At 37.4% G+C, this 24,967-nt stretch overlaps 1 protein-coding gene across 4 annotated transcripts in view; it reads left to right on the forward strand.

Moving 5' to 3' along the window:
- CTTNBP2 (cortactin binding protein 2) overlaps nucleotides 1-23,947 on the forward strand; it is a 129,573-nt gene extending 105,626 nt beyond the window's left edge. For 3 of the 4 annotated variants that reach the window (XM_039860625.1, XM_039860628.1, XM_039860629.1), the window contains 9 exons: nucleotides 2,301-2,453; nucleotides 2,624-2,811; nucleotides 6,163-6,341; nucleotides 9,590-9,795; nucleotides 10,154-10,339; nucleotides 13,348-13,408; nucleotides 16,984-17,116; nucleotides 18,241-18,342; nucleotides 22,807-23,947. In XM_039860625.1, coding sequence (XP_039716559.1) covers nucleotides 2,301-2,453; nucleotides 2,624-2,811; nucleotides 6,163-6,341; nucleotides 9,590-9,795; nucleotides 10,154-10,339; nucleotides 13,348-13,408; nucleotides 16,984-17,116; nucleotides 18,241-18,342; nucleotides 22,807-23,052 — 1,454 coding nt within the window. In that variant the 3' untranslated portion in view covers nucleotides 23,053-23,947. The remainder of the gene's footprint in view (nucleotides 1-2,300; nucleotides 2,454-2,623; nucleotides 2,812-6,162; nucleotides 6,342-9,589; nucleotides 9,796-10,153; nucleotides 10,340-13,347; nucleotides 13,409-16,983; nucleotides 17,117-18,240; nucleotides 18,343-22,806) is intronic. The other variant, XM_039860627.1, reaches the window with a different exon arrangement.
- The last annotated feature ends 1,020 nt before the right edge of the window (nucleotides 23,948-24,967 follow it).

Here is a 24,967-nt window from a genome sequence, read left to right on the forward strand (position 1 = left end):
GTGGAAGCAGAAAGAAGTAAGATTAGAAAGTACAGGAGTCAATAAGGGAGTAGTTGATGATAGAACATAAAGACAGAATTAATTGGATTTTTTAAATGAAGTATTTTTAAAATTTTATTTTTAATTGAGATATAATTGATATATAACATTAATTTCATGATTCAATATTTGTATATATTGCAAAATGCTAGCCACAGTAAGTCTACTTAACATCCATCACCATACATGGTTTAAAAAAATTCACTGATGTGGCTCCGCCCAAGCCCCAGCCAGTCCTGACTGGAGAGAGGTACCAGCTTTAAGGTCACTGTCGTGCGTACCACTCTTGCAGCTATTCTGACCTTTCTAGGACCAAGCCCTTCCCAGCTTCTGTTTTCTGCCTGGCCATTTGTTACCCGTAGAAAGCCTTCTGCTAACCTGTTGACCTATTAAGATGCCACTCCTCGTAATAGGTCTAGTTTAAAAAACCACATCCCCACAAAGAGAATCAGTCACCTCCAGTATGCCGTAGCACTTAGCACAGGACATCCAGCGAAGGGGCACTGGAGAAACACATTCCTACAGACAGATGCTGGCTGGACACAGGAGCTTCACGACCACTGGAGTAGCCAGACAGTTAACACAAATCAAGGAAAAACTGGAGGTTTTAAGTCCTTAGTTTCAGGAAAGCATACACATAAACCATTCAACCTGGTCTATTTTTTATTACTGGTTTATCATCATTGTTTTAACAAACTATAGATTTATCATATTTCCATAATAAATATATTTCTGAAAGAATATTTAAACCCTGAGAAACATAGTATTTTAGCACTTTTTACTGGAAACGGTGTTAAAGTGGATTCAGTTCACACCAGACACTAGTGTAACGGCCCATACAAATGCATCCAAGTTGAGAGATGGATGTTATTGTTTCTAGTCTTCTGATTTTTAAAGCTTCATAGCATCTAGAAGAGCTATTTTAGTCTCAGAAGAGATTCATTTACATTGTTCAAGGCATTCTTTTGAAAGTGAAAATGCATTGTGCGTGTAGTAACAAGGAAGAATGGAGTATAGAATACTATCATGAGTATTTATGAAAAGTGGAATGCTTGACAAAATTACCCAAGTATTTTAAATTGATCGTTTTTTTCAAGGTTAAATTGTCTAAGACTAGAGCCCTTAGAATCTTTTAAAAATTAAAAAGGGATTTTAATTTTTTATTAATTTATTGATAATACAATAAGTAAAATACTATGTACATTTTAATTGCAACATTCATAACATTTGAGTACTTACTGAATGTGAGGCACTGTTCCAAGTACACTTATTTCCCATCTTTCGTTTGGGGTTGATATGCAATTCAGTCTGGCCATCTTTAGTGGAGGATCACTAAAATAAGACTCAAGTCTAGATTTTAATCCCTTGTTACTACTGTCCTGAAACCTTAGTCAGATCACTGTAATCTCTCTGAAATCTGTAAAAGGAAAGGGGAGGTCTGCTTATCTCCCTGAGGTACTGTCTCCATACTTGTATGAATGTTTTATCATTTATATGTAATTTAAAGGTCATTTCAGGGGTTTTGACTTTTTGTATTTTGAAATATATATCTATAAAATACTACGTACATATTTATAGATCAATGAATACTTTAAAATAAAACAATCATTTAACCACTGACCAGGCAGAGAACTAGAATGTTCTCAGCTTCCAAATGTGCCCACGTGCCCCTGTCTCTGTCCACAAACCCTTCCTGACACAGTTAACCATTAGACTGTATTTCGTGATAATCATTTCTTTGCTTTTCTTTTTAGTTTTACTACCAATGTATTAATCCTTAAAATTATACTCGCTCAAGTACAATTTACATATAAATTATATACGTAACGTTATACATGTTTGAACTTTACATGATTAAATCATTGTATGTATCCTTTTGAAATTTGCTTCTTTATTTATTGTCATGAAAGTCCTTCATGTTGTTGCTTATGGTGTCATTTGTTCACTTTCATATCCATTACATGAATATACTATTTATTCTATTGTTGGTGGATAGTTGGGTCAATTCTGTTGGAAATCTCTTATGGAACTAGTAGTGGATGGGGGGTGGTGGTGGTGTGTGTGTGTGTGTGTGTGTCTTCAACTGTATTAAATAGTGCCAAACTGTTTGCCAGAGTTCTTATGTTCCCCCAGCACTTAAAGAGCGTCTTCATTGTGTCACACGTTTGCTAATACTTTGTATCTTCAGACTTTGTAATTTTTACCAATTCATATAAGTTTTTATAACTGCTTTAATCATGGAATTTCCTTTCTGACCACAGCTTGTCTGATCCCAGTGAAGCAATCTCCTGTTAACAAGAAAATCATCATCATCTTAGAGAATTTGGAAAAATCTTCATTGTCTGAGTTGTTGGGGGACTTTTTGGCACCTCTGGAAAATCGCAGCACTGAAAGCCCCTGTACTTTTCAAAAAGGTAAAGACCAGACTCTGCTGACAAGCAGGGGGTCCTGTGGGGTCATTTTATTCTTGCTGTTCCCCAGAGTACACGTTGTACTTCATATTCTTTCTTTGACTTATTTTAATTTGCATTTGTCTCATAATATGGCTTGCCGAAGTCGGACTTTTGCTTCTGGTTTGTTTTAGGAAATGGAACGTCGGAATATTACTACTTTCATGAAAACTGCTTTCTGATGGGCACTGTTGCCAAGGCCTGCCTCCAGGGCTCCGACCTGCTGGTGCAGCAGCATTTCCGCTGGGTGCAGCTGCGGTGGGACAGCGAGCCCATGCAGGGCCTGCTGCAGAGGTTGTTAAGACGGAAGGTTGTGAATAAGGTAACTGCCTGCAGCTGTAGCCTGCTGTTGGGAGAGGGGCTTTGGTGTCAGGAGACCTGACTGACTTCTACCATTTATTGTGTGGCCTCGTGCAAGTGCAATGTTTGGATATTCAAGGGTTAAATAAGATAATGCACGTAAAACCCGTGACAGTTTCTGGATTATATCGATAATGTAAAACCCATAGCAGATTCTGGACTATACTAAATTTTAAAAAAAAGCAAACAGGTTTTATTGTTATAAACTGTTCTCAAGGAGTCTCACCAAGTCCTAAATGCTATAGAAAGCTGGATTAGGAAATTAATCACTCTTCTTAAGGATGAGCCACTGCTGTGGGAGGCCTTCTGGACATTGTCCATGCCATCCACTCGAGCTAGTTTTACTATATGACTGTTACACTGGCTATAGCAAATATTAAAAAGTCACATGAAAAATTAGAATTCTCTATCTTTTGACACATTTTTAAGAGAAGCAATAACTTTTAGTGATTTTTTTCAGAATAATAAATATTCTATATTCTCACAAATAACAAATTTAACTTAAGGCTGACCAAATCTACTCCATTACTATTTAAATATTCTTAAGCTGGACCAGCAGCGGAGTGTCAAGGTGGATTTGAAATAAGAGTGTGATTTAGCATGAGTTTTGTCATTTAATTCTGCACAATCAGCCCACTTGGAGGCTAGTACCTTCATTGCATCATGCAGTATTTTAAGCTGTAAATAACACAATACTCCACTGCTAGCTGCTTCACTAAAAGAGGCTTTTTTCCCGTCATATAACCAGGTGGCATGTGGTAGGTGCTGGTAGGGACCGCTGGCTTCCGGTTAGCACCAATTCAGTGTCAGATCCTGGGTTTAGGGGAGTCTCTTGACCTCCCTTCAGGTTTGCAGGATGTCTGTCTGTAGGTGTGTCAGGCACTACACCCTCACACAAACATGTTCAAAGGCAGGAAGGAAGCAGGGTGCTATGGGGGCTAAAGAACTTTGGCAGTCTCCTGCTCGGAGGAAAACATCGTTTTCTGAAACTCCCAGAAACATAAGCCTTCCTCTTAATGTTTCATTAACCAGAATTGGTTTCATGCCCACCCGTTCACCACAGACTGTGGCCAGCCCTACCTTTCCAAGATCAAAGCTCTCCCCCAAATACCTGAACCAAATTCTGTGTCTGTTGTGTTATATTGAGCTTGTGCATATGCATGCGTTTGCGGGTGGGGATCACGGGAGGTGGGTGGAGGGAGAAATGTGGGGTGGGAATGTCTTTGGTAGTTTTGTGAACAGTGCCTGTCACTCATGATTTGAATTAGTATCTGAAATTCCTAATTTAAGCAGAGACATCTTCTACCCCAAGTGACATTACAGTCAGTTGGCTGGTCATAAATATATGCTTTTGACCAAAGCACAGCCCTCATGTGATCTTAACCAGTAAGAGAAAAGGTGAAGTAAAGACAATTATAGGTCTGTAACTTTTCAAATTCCATCAACTTAATCATTATTAATACTTAAATTTCTTTGCCAAGAAAACACATAAATAATCATAAGATACCATTTTTTTCTTATAGTTTAGTTTAGAGCAGTTTTAGATTTGCAGTAAAATCAAGAGGAATGTACAGAAATGTCTCATATACCCTCTGCCCCACACTTGAACGGCCTTTCTCGTTATCAACACCACTCACCAGAGTGATACAGTTTTTACTAAGGATGAACCTACCTTGACACATCATAATCCTAAAGTCCATAGTTTACCTAAGAAAAAATAAGGAACGCTTCCTGAACGATGTGTCATCATTGTTCAGGAGCCATGCTAATCTTTGGAAGGTACCAGCCTCTATAGATGTGGCACTATTTCAGGTAAAAGGTACTTCTCCTCTCCCCACTTCAGGTCTCTGGTAAACATAGTTTGAAAAAGACTGATTTTACTTACTTTGAAAGGAAAGTTCCAAGCTTCAAGCTCACCTCTTTTCTCCATTATGTTTGAGAATGGAAATGTGGGGTGTGCTGTGAAGAACAGAAAGGGCAGAAAAGGGTAATGTATTTATTTCATTTACCAAGAATCACTTCAAGTAGGCTAATGAAAAGGATTCCTGGGGTAAGTGTACAATGAGAATGAATGACTTATGCAAACATCAGAAATTTTGTAAATGCAGAACAGAACCAAATCTTTGGGGGCACTTAGCAGCACCCTGGCACTCGATCACAGTTTCTTCTCCAATTCCTTAAAGGGTTATAAGTAAATAGACGTTTAAGGACAATTCCAGACTTCCTATTAATATTTTTAATATACTTTTATTAGTAGAAAATAAATATTCAACCATCATGAATTGTAATACATGATCTCATTCTTGCTGGACACATATCAGAAAAAGGAAGAGAAATATGATTGTTCTTGTTTTTAAGAGAAGGGAAATACGATAACAGATCCCAAAGCCTCATGGAACACTGATACTTTAACAGCGCTGCTGGTGTTACTGAGCCACTCTTTCTTTTTTACTTGACCAAATTATATCCCTTCATGTAGGACATACCAACATTCATAGATTGTCCCCAGTTTTAATATCATAAGTACTTGGTAAAGCAAAGATTGATGTGACTCTCTTTCTTATAGATACAGAGTTCATTGCTATATCTGACTTCTAAAGAATTGAGGGACATTTCTCCTCATAGTAAATAAATCTTTGTCCTTGCCCAAACCCTCTGTACTACCAAAAAAGGACTTGATTTTATAAAATATAATTCTAAAAATAATTGCTCTAATCACACTATGTGTTACACAGTATTGAAAATTTGCACGTTTTAAAATTTGAAAACAAATTTTTTTATGCCAGCAGAGCTCTGTACATTTTGATGAAGATAGCATTTTAGCTTAGACCTTCCTTTTAGGAAAATTAAAATTAATACAAGGTGAACTTTCCACAGATCTAGATGTACCATGTACTATCTTATCACCCAAAATATTCAAATATTTAATGTTTTTTATTTCATTAATTCAGAATCCTTTTATGAACACCTAAGGCCCTGTGAAGTCTTCTATATACATGTAAACAGTGACTTCTCCCAGAATTGATGTTTAAGAATTCATCTAAGGTTTCTCCTTAGTCTACTTATTGCTCTGTTGTGTCCAAACCCTTTTGTTTCATGTAGCGAGCTACAGACATATGCTAACACATGTAATAGTGTGTGTTATTAGCTATCCCACCTTCAGCCACCCCAAGTGAAGATAAAATCAGATTTAGCTACATTTTTGTTTATAGTTTTAAATGTATATATTTTTAATTTTGGACTATTAAAAACAAAAGGAAAAGAAGCACTGTTCTAAGTCAAGCTCCTGTGTTTCTCCTCCTTGTCTCTCTAGTTCAAAGGTCAGGTGCCCTCCCCCTGTGATCCTGTGTGCAGGATAGTCGACTGGGCTCTGGCCGTCTGGCGCCAGCTCAATACCTGCCTGGCCCGCTTGGGCACACCTGAAGCACTTCTTGGGCCAAAATACTTCCTGTCTTGTCCTATAGTCCCAGGGCATGCCCAAGCAACGGTGAAGTAAGTGTCATTTCTTCTGATTTGCCTGTTTAAAGCAGCCATGGCTAGTTTGGGATGCTTGCAAGTAAGAATGCTGAAAGGGCTACCTGGTACCAGCCACCTCCTGTCATCAACGTGGAGTGCCAGACCTCTGTGCTTCTATCAGAAGATGACTGTGACTTGTCTGATGGGTAGCTTTAAAGGAAACAATTTTTACTAAGAACTAGAGAGCAGTTTCCCTGTTATAAAACTCTCTTCAAAGTCACGTGTGACTTACTGTGCTGTGTCTCTTGGGGAAGGCTCCTTTGAGAAATTCAGTCGAGTAACCTGTAACCAAATGAAGCCAAAACCTTACCTTTTATTGATGAATTAAAAGCTTCCTCTTTTATTAATGAGACTTATGTACTTACTATGTTTTCCTGTGGAGCAGCTTATGAGAACTGACATATAAACAATAAGGTTAATGAAATAGAAAATCAGGAGGAAATTGAAAAGAGGAAATATTTGTCACAGTCCAGCTTAGTAAGGGTTCTGTGATTAGCTGTTAGCTCTGATTCTGCAATTTCTTGGCATCCTGGTAATCAGAAATCCATTTTGGTAAGCTGGGGATGCAAGCCATATATCTTCTCTATTGTAAGACAAACTGTTAATTTAATAACAGCTGATTGAGGGAAAGGAACTATTACCGTGTTAAAATAGACACAGTATTCTCTTGCTAAAGAGCAGAAATACATTTATTCATATAATTATCCCCTTTTTCATTAGTATTACAAGTAAGTTTACCTTTCATATCCAGAGTTTCAAGATTCTTAGGAGCCAGTTTTGGCCTTGCCTGTCTGGAGCACATTCATCGTCAAGAACTGTAGAGGCTCTGACATTTTTACCCCATTTGCAAGCTAACGAGTTAGCCTGTCACAGATTCAGGATGACGGGTTAGTGGCCGAGGACTTCATCACTCACAGCACAGCCCCAGCCTGTGCTTCCCATCTGCATTGGTTTCCAGGTGATGCACAGCGGCCCAGGTGGATGCCATCTTTATGTCACAGCTTGGAACTCCAAGCTTGGGAATCTCTTAGTCTTCTAAAGGGAGTGCTGTCAGATCTGCCTGCCCTGTGTCCTAGGAGGAGACATTACTTTCATTATCTTCATCAAGAAACAAATCAGCCCTCTACTCCAGAACGAGACACTGTCTCTGTCTTCCAAGGCTATGTTCTCTACTAATATTCTTGAAAAGTTAGTCCAGAACAAAATCTGATACAGAACATACAGAAGTGTCATGGAGAATTGTCTTCTAACAGCCATATTTAGGAACTGCTATTTTTTTTTTTTTAAAACAAAGCTCATCACCTTTACCCATTTAGCACTTTCAGAAGTAACTACGCAAGTCTGACTCCTACTGTAGAAAGAATACCAGATTTTTTTCTGTATTCTCTATTTTTTTTTCTTGAATTACATATCACTGGACAGTAACAGAGAAGCTTAAAATAAATAGATATTTGATACTTGAGTAAAAGTTTTAACAGTCTTAAAAGGCTTATGCCATTATCTGATAGCTTTGAAAACTTTCCTATTCTAGGAGATAGTCTTTTTTTAATAATTTTTTTATTTTTTAATTACAGTTGGCATACAATATTATATTAGTTTCAAGTGTACAACATAGTGATTAGACATTTATATAACTTACAAAGTGATCACCTTGATAAATCTAGTACCCATCTGACACTATACATAGTTATTGCAATATTATTGACTATATTCTTTATTCTATACTTTATATCCCCAGGACTATTTTGTAACCACCAATCTGTACTTCTTAATCTGTTCCCTTTTTTCACCCACCCCCTCAACCCGCCTCCCTTTTGGCAACCATCAGAATGTTCTCTGTATCTATGACTTTGTTTCTGTTTTGTTTGTTTTGTTCTCTGGATTCCATATGTAAATGGAATCATATGGCATTTGACTTTGTCTGACTCCACTCAGCAAAATACCCTCTAGGTCCATCCATATTGTTGCAGATGGCAAAATTTCATTCTTTTTTATGGCTGAATAATATTTCATTGTATATATGTACCACTTCTTCTTTATCCATTCATCCATTGATGGACACCCAGGTTGCTTCCATATCTTGACTATTGTAAATAATGCTGCAATGAACATACGGATTCACATATGCTCCTTCAAAGTAGTGTTTTGGGTTTCTTCGGATAAATACCCAGAAGTAAAATTACTGAGTCCTTCTTTGTCTCTTGTTATAGCCTTTGTTTTAAAGTCTATTTTGTCTGGTATAATATTGCTACTCTAGCTTTTTTTTTTTCCATTTTCATGAAATACCTTATTACACCCTTTTACTTTGAGTCTCTATGTTTTTTGATCTGAAGCGAGTCTCCTGTAGGCAGCATATGTGAGGGTATTGTTTTCTTACCAATCTTTTGATTGGAACATTTAATCCATTTACATTTAAAGTAATCGTTGATAGATACGTAGTTATTGCCATTTTATTATTCTTATTTTTGATCTTTTTTTTTTTTCTATTTTTCTTAAGGAAGTTCTTCCAGCATTTCCTGTAATACTGGTTTGGTTCTGTAGAGACTATCTTTACAGCCTTAATTCTACAACAAAATGTAATCTTTTTGAAGGAATTTTAATTGGTATTAGGTACTCCAAATTTGAGCTGAGTTCTCACTGCTACAGCTATTAATGCAAGGCCCACCTGAAGCGACAGCTGGTTGACCCAATCCCCTCTCTACAGGGCTAAGCTCTCCCACGTGCAGACACTGAGCCCTTGCTTTGGTACAGATAGATTTAATTTGCCAAAGATTATTAGATATATCCCATTTTCAGAAATATTAACATATATTGAATGTCTTATTAAGGAAATATGGCAAATAAGTTTAAGCTATTTAGACATAGACTCATAGGAAATCTATTTTCCAGACTTCTTCTGTCTGTAAATTTACCTTCTTTTCCATGTATTTTATCATACATTCATCCAACACATACTCAAGCAATGATTCCTGCTTTTAAGGATCTTATAAAGTGAAAGGAGAGGGACATGTAAATAGTTTCATTTGAAACCCATTGTATTTTCGGGCAATGTCAAAGAATTCTAGGGTTGGATAATTTCACTTGTTGCAAAACTACCTGGGAAAGGTAGCACATCTATAAGAACACTTATGTTTTTTCCATGGTCTTCAGACTGTCTGTTGTAGAGTGGTGTGTACTTCGTGAGAGGCCTGGTGCTAACTGTGAGTCTGCCTCTCTCTTGTAAGGTGGATGTCTAAGCTGTGGAATGCTGTCATTGCACCCAGAGTTCAAGAAGCAATACTGTTAAGGGCCTCCGTGAAAAGACAACCCGGCCTTGTGCAAACAACTGCTAAGAAACACCCTAGCCAAGGACAGCAGGCTCTGGTTAAAGCTGCTCTCAGCATCTTGCTCAATAAAGCTGTTCTGCATGGCTGTCCCCTCCAGAGAGCAGGTATGTGGGTTTGTGCTGGAAGAAGAGGAAATTCATGCTCTTATGTAATATTTGTTTGAATTTGTTATTAGGGAGCTCTCTTTTCTCTGTTTGTAACTAGAGCAATTAGCTTGACTCAGTGGACATTTCACACTATTGCTCTAGAACTCTCTGTTTTTTAATTATTGGCTCATGTTGAAATTTTAGACCTCCAAGTAAAGTCTGCTGGTTCACAAAACCTTTGCTTGGGTATTAAGCATGCCTGTCATTTTGAAGAGTCTTATTTCTTTTGAGAGTGGCAGATGTATTTTGTTTGATTCTGTGAAACTGTATTATCACTGCCTTCCTTTTTGGCAAAACATGATTTGTGTTGTTTCAGAGCTAGACCAGCATACAGCTGATTTCAAAGGAGGAAATTTCCCTTTATCTATAGTTTCGAGTTATAACAGTTATAGCAAGAAGAAAGGAGAAAGTGGTGCCTGGAGAAAGGCAAGCACCAGTCCTCGCAAGAAGTCTGGCCGCTTCTCTTCACCCACCTGGAATAAGCTGGACCTGAATGAGGAAGGTAAGAGGGGCAAGCATGCCACCTAGAGGTACGTGGACACTCAGGGTCTAGTTTCTGAATGCCAGTGTGCTTTTATTTTTATCACTGTTCATTCAACAAAATTCTGAGGTTTTCAGAGCACATTTTCATGGAATAAAAGTATGTAGTAGATATACTTCCAAAAATATTCTGAAGCCCCCTATCTAAAAATAATCTTTTATACTAGAATTTTGAAATTAAATATATCTTTACCATGTTAATAATGACCTTTTTATTAGATTTTGTGCTGTTTACAGTTAAATTTACATAATACAATAATTGAACTTTGGCATATTTCTCTCTTTTAATGTGTCATCCCTAAGCCAATCTTAATTTTTTTAAGTATATCTACAGATATATTCCATACCATTTAAGGCCTTTAGGGTGAATCAGTTTTACATATTTCTTTTTCATATATGGTATGTAACATGTACCAGGTTATCTTCTAGGCAGTGGAAATAGAGCAGTGAAAACAGTAAAAATTCCTGCCCTTATAGAGTTTACATTCTAATAAATCATTAAACAGATTCTATATAATGGAACATCATTTATAAAAAAGGAATATGCAAGTTTTCATTCTAACAAAGAAGACATAAGACATCTATGTCTGGTGTTAGATCTACTCCTTTAAATTTTAATAATAGGATATCAAAAATTATACAAATTATAAATGTCTTCCCTTAGGGAAATCTATGTTTGAACAAGAATAAATAGATGTTCCAACCTCATATGCATTGTGGATTTATGATATACGTAATCAATTTTAGGTTTTCAGGAGCCCCTTCAACCCCCAATTTATTGTTTTATGTAATTTTATGCCAACTTTATAGCTGTGGGGTTGCTAAATAAGAGACTACGATGCCTAAAATCTTAAAACATAAAAAATTTCTTTTTTAAGGTGTTATTTATTTTTAATGGGATATATTCTGACCCGAAGAGCTTGCCATTACTTCCCAAGATTAGATTTAGAGAATATCATTAGATTTCAGCCCCCAGTATAGCATAGAGTCTCCCCAGGTGACTTTCTGTAGCAAGGATTATACCTCTCACTTGTTAATCTCATTAGAGTATGCAGAAGAGATCTAAGATGAGGATTATCATCTCCATATACAGACAACAACACTGAGGTTCAGGAACCCTGGGCTACCTGCTCCAAATCCCCTCTCCTGAAAGCATGGAATTCTCAATCCATGTTTTTGTTTCTTGCAAATCCAATGCTGCTTTCTTCGGTCCATGCCACTCTAATCCTGTGGCCCATGTAATAATAATGCACAAGCACTCGGATAAATGGACACCATCCAGGCTCTTCGCTATCAAATCCAAGTTTATTACAATTTCTATAGGGTTTAGGACCAACTTCTTCCTTGAGCCAAATAATTACCAAACAATAAGCATTGTCAATGTATACTTCAGAATTGACAAAATCAATAAATCAATAAATCTCAGAAAACTGTATCAGGTAAAATATCAAAAAATAAAAGAAAAATTGAATTATAAATGATTTTAAATGTATTTATATTTTCAATAATCCTTTGTTTTAGAGCTATTTGATATAATATCAAATATGATATTCTTTGAAACATGAAACCTATTCAAAAGATTAATAAAATTGTGTGCAGACATAGGTTACACTGACTAAAACATTAAGATTTATAATATCTAAAAACCAATTTTACAAAATAAAATTCATGGGCCATGAGTTTTAACCACACATCATGGTTAGGTGAATGAACCCCTGGTTGGTCAAGACCCAAAGATTTACATACCTCTCTAGTTATTATATTTTTATAATATTAATTTTTTTCATTAATTGCAATCAATATCAAATTATTACAATGTTTGGGTTGATTTGGGGGTTTTTTTGAAACCGTTGTTTAAAAATATATCAAAATAGGAACCCCTTTGCATTCCATGTAGGTCACTGTGGCAGGTCATGAAGTTTGGTAAAGACATAGCCTCTTCCTTTCCTGATCCCAAACAGGAAAGCATGATACCAGGTTACAGGCCTGGGCACTTTTGGTATATCGGAAAAGCCACTAACTAGTCAATACTCTCTGACAATAATGACGAAAGTATGAGTAAAGAAACTAGTACAGAGATTGTCTCTGATGATCTGCTTTTAGTGAGGAGATCTTAAAGTCAATTTACTTTTCAAAATCATTCTCTAGAGAGAATTTGTGTTAGCAATATGCATACAGTTTTAGAATTCACTCAGAAGCAACTAAATACTTTAATGAGCTTATAAAATTTAGTGTGTATTATAAAAACAGACGTTTTGGGGAGTCTGCAATGGTTTATAACAGTGTTTCTTAAACATTTTTGACTATACTCTGCAGTGAGAAATATACTTTGCATCATGACCAGTACACACAAACCTATGCATTTGTGTGTATATATTACTGATACAAATCAAAATATTTACTGCAAGCAGTGCAATCTGATATTTTTTTGTTCTCTGTCATTTTGTATACTGTTCATATTTTCTATTCTGTATGGTGCAAAGCAATTAAAAGTTAAATTTCTACAGGTACACTACTAATGCCACACACACCGTGATACATTATGGGGCCACACATCAAAAACGGCACCTGATCTACACAGTCAGTGCTGGATGGAAGAGGTAGAAAAAAGCAGGTATTAAACTCCTCTTAAGATGCTTTGAGAGCAAGAGCTTAGGACATAGGGACTTGACGACAGAGAAGAGGAGCCATTGCTAGAAGCAAAATTCAGGATTCTGAATAGAGTCTCGGGTGGTGTCAGTTGTACTGGCTTTAGTCGTAAATATATGAGACCTTCTTACAATGGCTGTGCAGGGAATTACATCCACACCCACTGCCCTGAAGAGAAATCCCTTGAGATAGATTCAGTCCAAACATAATGAAACTACAGCAGAGCCCATGGTCTATTTCTTTTAAATACAGAGTTCAAGTTCAAGATGCATAGGGTCAGTGATTCATTCTATTTAAATGATTGCATTTTTCCTTAAACAGGTATCAATAATACGACTACATCACAGCTGAATTTTAACAGGAATTCTCTGTCAAAACAAAAGTAAGTTCCTCTTTCAAATTAACTGTGAGCAAACAATACATGTTCTGATTATTAGTTTGTGCAACTATTATGCTGGGGTTTTTTTCCAGTTACAGTTGGCATTCAACAGTATGTTAGTTTCAAGTGTTCAACATAGTGAATAGACATTTATATACCCTACAAAGTGATCATCCTGATAAATTTAATACCATCTGACACCATACATAGTTATTACAATATTATTGACTATATTCCTTAGGCTATAGTTTACATTCCCATGACTCTTTCCTAACTACCTATCTGAACTTCTAAATCTCTTCCCCTTTTTTATCACCCCAAAACTCCTCCCATCTGGCCACCATCAAAATGTTCTCTGTATCTATGACTTTGTTTCTGTTTTGTTTGTTTATTTTGTTCTTTAGATTCCACACGTAAGTGGAATCATATGGCATTTGTCTTTCTCTGTCTGACCTTCTCCACTCAGCACAATACCTACTAGGTCTATCCATTGTTGTAGATGGCAAAATTTTATTCTTTTTTATGACTGAGTAATATACCATGTATATATGTACCACCTCTTTATCCATTCATCTATTGATGGACACCTAGGTTGCCTCCATATTTTGACTTTTGTAAACAGTGCTGCAATGAACATTTGGATTCACATGTGTCTTCAAAGTAGTGTTTTGGGTTTTTTTCAGATAAACACCCAGAAGTGGAATTACTGAGTCTCTTGTTATAACCTTTGTTTTAAAGTCTGTTTTGTCTGGTATAAGTATTACCCCTGCTTTTTTTTTTTTTTTAATTTCCATTTCATGAAATATCTTATTACATCCTTTTACTTTGAGTCTGTGTGTCTTTCGAAGTGAGTCTCTTATAGGCAGCATATGTAGAAGTCTTGTTTTCTTATCCATTCAACCACCTTGTCTTTCGATTGGAACCTTTAATCCATTTACATTTAAAGTAATTGTTAATAGATATGTAGTTATTGCTGTTCTATTATTTTTATTTTTAATCATTTGTTTTTCTTCTTCTTAAGTGTTTCCAACATTTCCTGTAATACTGGCTTGGTGGTGATGAACTCCTTTAGCTTTTGCTTGTCTGGGAAGTTATTTATCTGTCCTTCGATTCTAAATGATGTTCCTTGTATTGGTTGTGTGTGCCCTCCTATTGTAGTTGAACCTTGGTTGCTGTTTGCACATCAATGGAAGGGATCGACCCTCAGGCTGATTGGTTGTGAGGACCGGCCAGTGACTACAGTGCAGTAGCTATTGTGCAGGAGCTGACCCTATGGAGCAGGATTTGCTTTAGCAGTGCTCTGGTGCCTTCCTTGTCTGCCCTTTGGGTGTGTTGTTCTCAAATGCAGCCCTGGTGATGCTCTGGCTCAGTACAAAGCTGGCTACTGGGAGTGCAGAACCCCGCTGGAAGGATCCTCACCACAGTTCAAGTTAAGCTATAGCCTGTGCCCTGCCACCTGGCATGAGCAGTCCATAGGTGGCCGACATACTCACTGGGTTTGGAGGTACCTCAAGAAGCGAAGCCATGAACTGAAGCCGGCTACTGCTAGTGCCGGGCGTGGGGCTGCTCATCAAGAGGTACAGGGCATGCCAAGGCCAGATGCTGCTTATCTGAGTTTTGTGAACCTTTGAGTTATTTTAGGGAATTCTGTAGCATGAGCCAAGACAGGCCATTTGTATGGAAAAGCCAGTGGAAGCGGATTGTGTGGGTCCATACACTGGGAGAGGTGGAGTCTCAGGGAATCGCTAGGGCAGGGATATTAATGTCAGCCAGGTTGATGGAAACTCAGCTATCGTGGCCACCTGGGCTGTAAACCACAATAGGGGACACTCAACAAAGAGACAATGGATTCTGCTAACACTTTTGTCTGGAAGAAAGCTGCCCTCTCCAGCCCTCACCCTAAAGCCAGACAGTTCAATTCATTTCTGTATGTCCCTGTCACATTTCAAATAGCTGCAACAGTGCTGGGCCTCAGAGCAAGTGAGTCTGTCAGTGAGTAAATCTGTGCACGGGCCCTTTAAGAGGAGTCAGCGACTCCCTTAGCCCGCCATTTCACTCAGCCAAAATCTCCACTGATTTTCACAGCCAGAAGTTGTGAGGACTTCTCTTTCTGGCACTGGAACCCTGGGCTGGGGAGCCTAGTGTGGGGCTGGGACCCTTTACTCCTCCAGGGGGACCACCACATCCAAGATATCCCTCCCAGTCCTTAAACACCACATGTGAGTGTAGGACCAGCCCGTTTCTCATTTCTGCCCCTCCCACCACTCTCAAGGTGGCTTTCCTCTTTATGTCCTTAGTTGTAGAACTTCTGTTCAGCTAGACTTCAGGTGATTCTCAGTGATGGTTGTTCTGTAGTTTAGTTGTAATTCTGACATGGTCATGAGAAGAGACAAGCATTGTTTACCTACTTGGCTATCTTTACTGCAAAATCTATTATACTGTTAATATAATTTTTAAAAAAGCAATAGCGGTCTTTCAAATGCTAGTATTAAACTGAGATCTAATAAATGAATGAAATATTTTAAAAAATGTTTCTTAAGCTTAATATAAAGCCTATTTTACTTTTAGTTTATTGAAAAAGTTAGAAATATTGGCTTTGTTTTTAATCAAACTTGATTATGATTAATGCACTTTGACATAAAGATATTGTAGATATGGTAAAATCCTGCATTTGTCCATTTTAAACAGGCTTTAGATGACTGATTTTTTTTAATGCTAAGATTTACAGAAACAGCATGACATTTGCTTTTAGGTGCTAAATATTTTAACTGATAATTTTATTATGTTGCTTGTAGGGAATTGTTGATTATTTCATCTTACAAATTTTGAGGTATAAGGAATGATTTGGTTAATCATAGACTAGAAGTGTTTGAACAGTTTGTAAATACTCCCCATTGTAGCCCAGTAAATTGCGTGCCCTTTCACTTGACAGGTAACATTTAGGACCCTGTCCCCTGGTTCGCAGAATTACAGAAGCAGGGAGGGTGGAGAGAGAGAAGGGAGATAAGGAAACAGCATCTCATGCCTCTTTCTGCCAGTCTCACTGCCAGATCCATTGTGTACAATAGCCTATATAATGTTCCCAGTAACTCTATAATGCACGTATAAGGAATCCAACCCAGAAACTGAGGTGTTAAGGAGGCAAAAAAAGAAAAATGAAAAAAGTAAACCTGATTCATGACCATATTGCTAGTAAGTGGTAGACCCAGGTTTGAAGTTTGTATTTGTTCCCTTATATCACATTGCCCCCTATACCACAGGTGTTTAGTGTGTTAGCTTTATCTGGCCTTGCAGACAGAGGAGAAGAGGGAAGTATAAGGAGACTGGAATGTTGTAAGTCAAAGTGGATTTATTTGTGAATAAAATTTTATCCTATTGAGAATTTTGAGTAGGAGTTATTAGAATCTGATGTGAGTGGGTTGTGCATTGAATGACATTTTGAACTCATTTAAAGGATTTTAAAAACAATTTTCTACCCTACACCAAATCCCAAGATTAGGTACAGTGTCTACATTTACATATTGGGAACTGGATTGTGGTTCTCACTTTGAAAAACTCTTTTCTGAACTTTGTGTTAGGTCTTTAGAGAATGATCTATCATCAACATTGAATTTGAATCAAAGACTCTGTCTGGGTTCGGATGATGAAGCAGACCTTGTCAAGGAACTTCAGAGTATGTGTTCCAGCAAATCTGAATCTGATATAAGCAAGGTAAGCAGTATAACTGGGAAGATGTTGAATGGCTCCACCCAACAGCAGAGAGACTTCTTGGAGCCACATCCTAACTCATTCCCTGAAAGAAGTGCCTTGTAGAATAGTATGGTTAATGCTCCAGATTAGAATAGTCCTTACTTGCTTAGAAAAACCCTTTCTAAGAAAATATCATTTATACAATAAGGATGTTCTATTTAAGACAGCTTGCTTTTCCAAACTCCTCTAAAAAACATGAAGTTAAAATTGTATATGTTAATTGTATTAGCACAAATCACACTAACACATTTAAACAGCATTTATATAACCCTGAATTTAAGTTTCCTCAGGCTTTTTTTTTTCTTTTCATATTCCTAACTTTAGCACATAAATCATCTATCAGTAAGAGCATCACAGCGACTCATGATATATATACAGAGCAATAGCAACAACTTTCTTTAAAATAGGAAAAATTTTGGCTTGTATAACGCTTATGGTCATAGTCTTTACACTGTGAAAATTGAGATCCAAATATGGAAATCAGTGACCCAAAAGCTCAAAGAAAGCATTAACAGAATCAAGTTCAGCCAGTTTTAATGCTGTGATATCTGCAGGAAATTGGACCAGACTTCTTTGATATATGCTTTTTACTTGAAAAGAAGCATAAGAAGTAGTTATAATTTGTGCAGTTTCCACTGAACGACTCAGCTGTTACATTTTACTAGTTGTGATCTCTAGGACAAAGTAGAATTAACCATTTTATTTAACCTTGCTGGAAATGAACTGAAATATCCAATGAGACAATAAGGTAATGATTTAAAATTTTGCAATTTTTATATTCTTTTCTTGCCAAGTGATTTTTTTTTTTTGCTATAGGGCTCATCTTCTTTTGACTTTTTAAAATAGACTCTCTTTCCTTAGAGACTGTTTCTTATGTATTTGCTGTTAGTTCCCATGAAAGCCTCAAGTCTGTCATGTGAACAGCACAGGAACGAGGGGGGAATTCTGTAGAGCTTCTGCGGGTCGAGAAAGATGAGCAAGATAACACTTCTGCTATGGATTTTCCACAGTGACTTTCAGTTGTGCATTGTGTGTGTCACAGTGTGACTGTGAAAACATGACTTGATAAATTGTATATTTTCCAGATTGCAGATTCCAGGGATGATTTAAGGATGTTTGATAGTTTGGGAAACAACTGTACATTTCCAGCAACTGTTAATAATCTAAGAATGCCAGTGTCACAAAAGGTAAGTGCCCATTTTTCCCCAAAATGAGACAAAGAAAGATTGCTTTGGAATTGACTTTGTAAATCTTCTTTTAGCGTGAATCACACAGTTATTTTTAAACCACAGTGATAAAGTGAAAAATAGGATAAAGGTAAATGTGTTCATTAGTTAATCAAGATTAGAAAAATTACTGTTTAGATGATAGCTTGAAAGAATGAAACAGAAAAGCATTACTTTTTTTTCCTTCTGTTTGATACCTAAAATTTTATTCCAAAATTTTAGGCATCTTTTGAGAAAGTTTTCATTTGTTTTCATTCATGTATGGCAAAGCTGGAAATAATGTAACATCTGTCTTCTTGGTTGTTCCACTTTAAAATGTATTTTGTTCATTTAAGAACTTTCAAGATTTCCTGCATCTTGAAATTTTGAAGTTAATTACAGCAAAGGGCTGAGTGATAACATGAAGACCTTTTACATGTTAAAAAAAAAAATCTTATTTTTAGTTTAATTTCTTAACTTGCCCTAATATGCCCTTTAAAAACAAGTCAGAATGTCAGATAGAAGCCAGGATTCCAAAAGACTTCATCATTATCCTCGTGCAATAACTGCTACCATTGGTTACCAAATGGCAAGAGATGGCCCACATGGTGCTCCTGGGCAAACAGAAACAATAAAACTATCCAGTAGTTTTGTGAGAATGCAGATTTTGTAGACGCATTTAGTAATATATGGTTTGTTCACCAAGCTATGTCAACTGTGGTTCACTTTCTGTTCTTATGCACTCCCCTGGTACTTACAAAGACCTGTATGGGGGAGTGCAGAGAGAAAGATTATAAAGTGAGCGTGGTGAGACTATTAAATTATTAATCCTTATCTGATCACCTGACAGCCCTGAGCTCCTCAGCCCCTGCTCTCTCACTGCTTCATTAGGTTTCAGTCCTCATTAATTACATGTGAAACAGTGTTAGCTGTATGTGTTGGGGGCAGGGTGGGGGCGAGATGGGGGGCGAGGAGGTATTGGCAAGGCTGCTACATATTTTACTGTATAACATGATGATCGGTGAAGACGAGCATGACCTTGCTGGCTCACTCCATCATATGTCTGCTTTTTTTTCTTCAATCAGGAATAGGTTAGAAGCACAGTAAAAGCATGATTTGGAGAGTATATAAGGAAGGATGACTTAAGGAGGTGACCTGGAATCATGACTGAGAATTCTGGCTGGAAAATATTTTGTTCAAGGGCTATCCCTGAGCTTTGGTTCAGAGCACATTTCTTGGGCCTCCGGGACCACTCTTTAGGATTTGTTGTGGAACAGTCAGTAGAAGGGGCCATGACGGTCTAGGAAGAGGGACAATGAGCCACCATTTCTCCACAGGGCCATATTACTGTCCTGTGTAAAAATGTTGACTGGTAACGACCAGCTGCTTTTGCTTAAATGTCTAATGGAGACAGTTTTGCACCCCTACCCCAGTGTCACATGATTATATTATGTCACTACAGTATGGTACTGTCCATAAAAATAGTACTGAACGTGCAGTGAGTCCCGGGCAGCTTGGGACAGCTTTGTTTTAAAAGGGCCTTTAAAAAAATGGATTCTTTTATACTTTCTGGGCTCTTACAAAAGAACTATGTGGTTGTTTAAATGGATGATTCCATGTGGGTATTAGGACAGCTGCTTCTGCTCTTTTTCTTTGCCCCACTGATCACTTTTAGGGGGACCTCCCTCAATGGCTAGATGTTTTTCTCAGAACCTGCCAGCAGAGGGCAAAGTAACACTCACTTGGCAACCTAAACGCTTGGCAGGCTCATTCCTTTTCTATCCTCGTAAACTCAGCTAGAATTTCTTGGTTAGGAGCCCAGTTTCTTCTGTTATCAGGAATTAATTCTCTTTAGAAGAGCTCTCTGGCTTAGTCAAAATCACTTTCTCCTGTGTGGCCATAGAAGGGCCTGGCAGTCACCATTATCCATTGGAAGGATCAGAAACTATCCTTCACCTCATTTGCCACAATATAACTCCTTATGCTCCAACAGTAAAGGAATGTAGCAGGGTTTATTAATCAGGCGGCATGTTAGCCAACCTTCTAAATTAAAAAAAAAAAAAGTACACACATGTATTTAAATCATCAGTAGGAAACATAGATACTAATAAATATGTTTTCTTCTCATGAAATTCAAATTAATCCCCTAAAGCAAAAGTTCTCACCTTTGGTTGCATAATTAAATCCACTTGAGGATTTTTTTTTTAAAACCCGATGCCTCAACTTGGTCCCTAGAGGTTTCAATGTAATTGGTCTGAGGTGCGACCTGGGCACTGAGGTTTTTACATGTCCCTGGCAAGTCTCATGTGCAGCTGGGGCTTGGGCCCACGGCCCTAAAACATAGCTCTGATCCGTCATCCTCCTTATTTTCCACCCCTTGCTTTCTTTCCAAATATATCTTAAGAGGGGTTTGTATACCTTCACGCAACTTGTTTTCACATGTACTTTATTATTCTCACACCACACCGTACACCTCCCCATGTATGTCTTCACCCTTTCCCCTACTTATGAAACCCCTTCTCTCCTCGTCCCCTGTCACAGTCCTACATGTCCTTAAAGAGCCATCTTCCCGACAGTGTTTTCCTTTACTTTCTGCCCCATCTAGAGAGCAGGGATTATAGTATCCCATTAGCTTCCAGCAGATGCTCAGTATTGAATGAATGAATGAATGAATGACTCTGACATAATATTTCTTCAAGGCTATTTACAGGCAATGTCTTTCTATACAAAGTGAAGGTTTTCTTTAGCTTAATATGGACAACACCGATAGTAACCTTATATGTTTAATAAAGAGAACTCGGGTTCTCAGGAAGCATTAAACATTCTTAACTCTCCTAGTCCAGGGCTCTGGTACTTCTTAGTTTGGGGAAAATATCTCAAAACCTGTGCTTGGCTGCCATCATGTCAGGAACATCGCTCTGTGTGTCAATCACTTGCCCAATTCTCACACTCCTGGCCTTGAATTGAATCGTTAGCCTCACTAAGCCAGTGATTCTCCACACTCTCATCACACCTCCTCCTGCTCCACCCTCACACCTCCACGGACTGAGTCAGCCTCATGGATCCATGCACAGCCTCAACACCCCAACATTTTTAGCTATTATGGTGCTTTTTGGTACTTCATGTCATGTGAGCATTTCTTGCCTTGGGCCATAAAGATGCACACTGCTTGCCTTCGTGATGCAGATGAAGGGGTAGATTAGTAAACAACACGTTATTTGTTGACTTCTCTCTGTCTGGGCCTTGGCACTCACTGCCCCTGTGGATTTCTAGAGGAAGGTCAGAGATTATGGCAAAATTATAGTTAACATCCACCTCCCCTCCTCATAGATTCTATCATTCAACTAGCTATTATCCTTATAATACGCCATGTCTTCTGAATACTATATGTGTTGAATTTGCTGGTGTTTTAGACTAAATTGCCAATGGAGTTGGCCTTACTAGGCCCATGACTGTCACAGTTTCACAGATTTAAGAAGATACCCAGGACAATCCACCTTCCAGTTCAAGCCAGTTACTTTCCATTTAAAGCCATATTAAGTGTTTTTCCTGTTAAATTCCTATTTTACATTTTAAATCTTGTAATCAGTGTCCACTGCTTCAGAGGCATTTGGAGCAGCTCACTCAGCAGGCTTCACTTAATGTTTGTTGGTTGGCAGAATTTAGTGCAATATAGGGGAAAAACACCTTGAGTGAAAGCTCAGAGCCTGAGGTTTTGTCCCAGCTTTATCACTCTGTTACTGTGGGCAGATCATCTTATCTGTCCAGCTCTCAGTTTCCTCTGGGCAGAATAAGAGACATGGAGCATGTGATCATGAGAGTTTTGAAACAAACACTGAAAAATGAGAGCATGCACTTTCCAGTCAAGGAAGATCTTGAGCCAGCTAATTATAGAATTGATATGCAGAAGCCTTGAATCACTATGTATGGAGCAAGGATGTTTCTCTTTTATGTTTTCTGCGATATGCCACGCACCTAGTACAGTGCTCATCTTATAGTTAAATGCTCAAAAATATTTGTTGATTGTTGAGTAATAATCCGAATTTCAGTTTACAGATTTGAAAGCAGAAGTTAGGTGACTCACACAGGTGATACAGTTGATTTGTACAGCTGCTCACAAGTAGTTAGTCCAGTTTGATGATTTCCATGTAGCTTCTTCTTGGTGAGAAGATACCAGACTCCTTGGCACTTGATTCACTGGCCCCTGTATCTTGCACACTTTAGTTACCACGAAGGGCTTAATGAAAATCAGGGAGTGGGTCTATAGGAAGTTAATTATTCAGCTTCTCCTCTCCATTGTCTTTTGTCTTTTTTCATGAGAACTTTGCTTAAGGAGAAACTCCTACATGGTGTGCTCCGAGACAGAGAGAGGAGGAAGAGTTAGGGCTGAAAGTAGAAATTGGTAACAGTGTCAAATAGGACAAATTTCTTTCTCTTCTCTTGCAGGAGGTCAGTCCTCTCAGCAGCCATCAAACTACCGAATGCAGCAACAGTAAATCAAAGACTGAGTTGGGTGTTTCAAGAGTTAAATCTTTTCTTCCTGTTCCTAGAAGTAAAGTCACTCAGTGTTCCCAGAACACCAAAAGAAGCAGCAGCAGCAGTAATACAAGGCAAATAGAAATAAACAACAACTCAAAAGAAGAGATTTGGAACTTACACAAAAATGAACAAGTAGAAAAACCTTACAAATAGGCCTGCCTACAATATTCTCACTCTTAACTTCTGTATATTTCACACAGAAACCAAGAATGACAAGATGTAAATCCTTTAAATGAATAAAATGTTTTCACTGTAATATAAAGTATGAATGCGGGACCACTATTCAATTTTTTGTAAAGAATGTATTTATAACCAACGTTTTGGGTTTGTTTTGTTTTTTTTTTCAATTCTGTAGGATTAAACTTCAATACCAAGAAATGATGCCAACTTTTCAAGTAGTTTTATAATAGAAATATTGTAATAGTTTTAATCAACATGTTCAGGGGTGTTAAAACAAATGTCTGTGTACTGTATATCTATATATATGTACATATGTTTATATTTAAGAAAGTCCATAAATCATATTGCATATTACATGTTACAAAATGTGTATACAACATTGGCTTAAAGTGTACCATTTTAAATGGAGATCATAATTTTATGTTCACTTGAGGAGTGACTAGAACGGGGCAATAACTAATCATTTTTAAATAGTTATTTTCCATTAAAAGCCATATTAAGTAGTTTGCCTGTTAGATTCCAGTTTTACATTTAAAATCTTTTAATGGTTACTTTGCTGATTGGTTGCATCATGTATATTTATGCTTCTGAGTTTGCATTATGACTGTAAAACATAAAATTATATAATGCAATAAAAATGTTATCTTTCTTACAAAAAATTTGTATCTAAGTATATATAAAAAATAACTGTGTAAATGCTTCAGTAAATTAATTCAGAGTTAACTCCCTCTTCGATTTAATTCTAGTGGCACAACTGATAATAAATTGATATTTTCTAGAACTGTTTCTTCTAAAATTATTGAGATTACTCTTATACAATGCAAAGTTAAGATGATTTGACATCGAATAAAATATTGAATTAGCGAAATAATGTTGCTGTAGTACTTTATCCCTGCAACGAATATTTGTGTTCAATTTAGGGAAATTTATAAAATGTGTCCTACGTGTTGGTATTTCACTAGCTGTTCACAGAAAGACCCACACTTGCTAGATAGTTGGTTTAAATAAAAATGAACATTTAAATGGAACTCTAAAATTAAGTTGCTCACGGAACGAAACACCATTTTTGCATAGATATCCCTCAAAAGGTACAATTTTATACCAAAAATTATTCACTTGTCTGAGAGTATTGAAACCCCTTTCTTGATCACAATGGTTTATATTGAAGTGTGCACTGATACTGTATTAAAGTTTACAAGAATGTCTGAGTAGCTTTAAAAAATTGTGTTGTCAAGATGACACCACAAGGGGTGAAGTACAGGAAGGTCTGTCACGGTAGAACTGGATTCTAACACGACCAGCATTCTTTCTGGGCTTTGTCTCTGCAGGGAAATCCTGGGGGTGTACAGCTCTGACCTCACATACAGGAAAGTGTGCAGTGGGATGGGGCTGATGGGGACTAGAGCAGGGGACAAGGTGGGTGGGTAGGTACAAGAAGCCGGAGGAAACAGTCTTAGAATTGAACACAATAACTCCTTTGAGCTGGAACCAAATTCTTGGTACCCTAAAGATAGTTGACACTCTCAAGTATTTTCACAAAAAGACAACTAATCTTAGGAACAAAACTGTTCAAAATCATAGACCAATATATCTAGATTCTGGTGGCTCTACTGTGTGTTTCCTCCTGCTTATATACCTGTTTAGATTATATCACTTTGTTGATAGTGATTAGACATCCTGTTTTAGCAGCTTTTCAAAAGAACGATCCCATTAGTGTACTAAGGACCAAAGAAAAAATTGGAATACATTATTCAAAGGACCTATAGTAGCTGATCTATACAGCTTTGATTCTTCAATAAAATTCACCATATGCACACTATAATTGGCAGACTGCAAAATTCTAAAGCGTGCATTTAGATAGGGCTTTCAAAATACAGGTAGATATCTG

This window comes from Pteropus medius, unplaced genomic scaffold, assembly GCF_902729225.1.
Source record: "Pteropus medius unplaced genomic scaffold, Ma_sr-lr_union100, whole genome shotgun sequence".
Taxonomy (NCBI): domain Eukaryota; kingdom Metazoa; phylum Chordata; class Mammalia; order Chiroptera; family Pteropodidae; genus Pteropus; species Pteropus medius.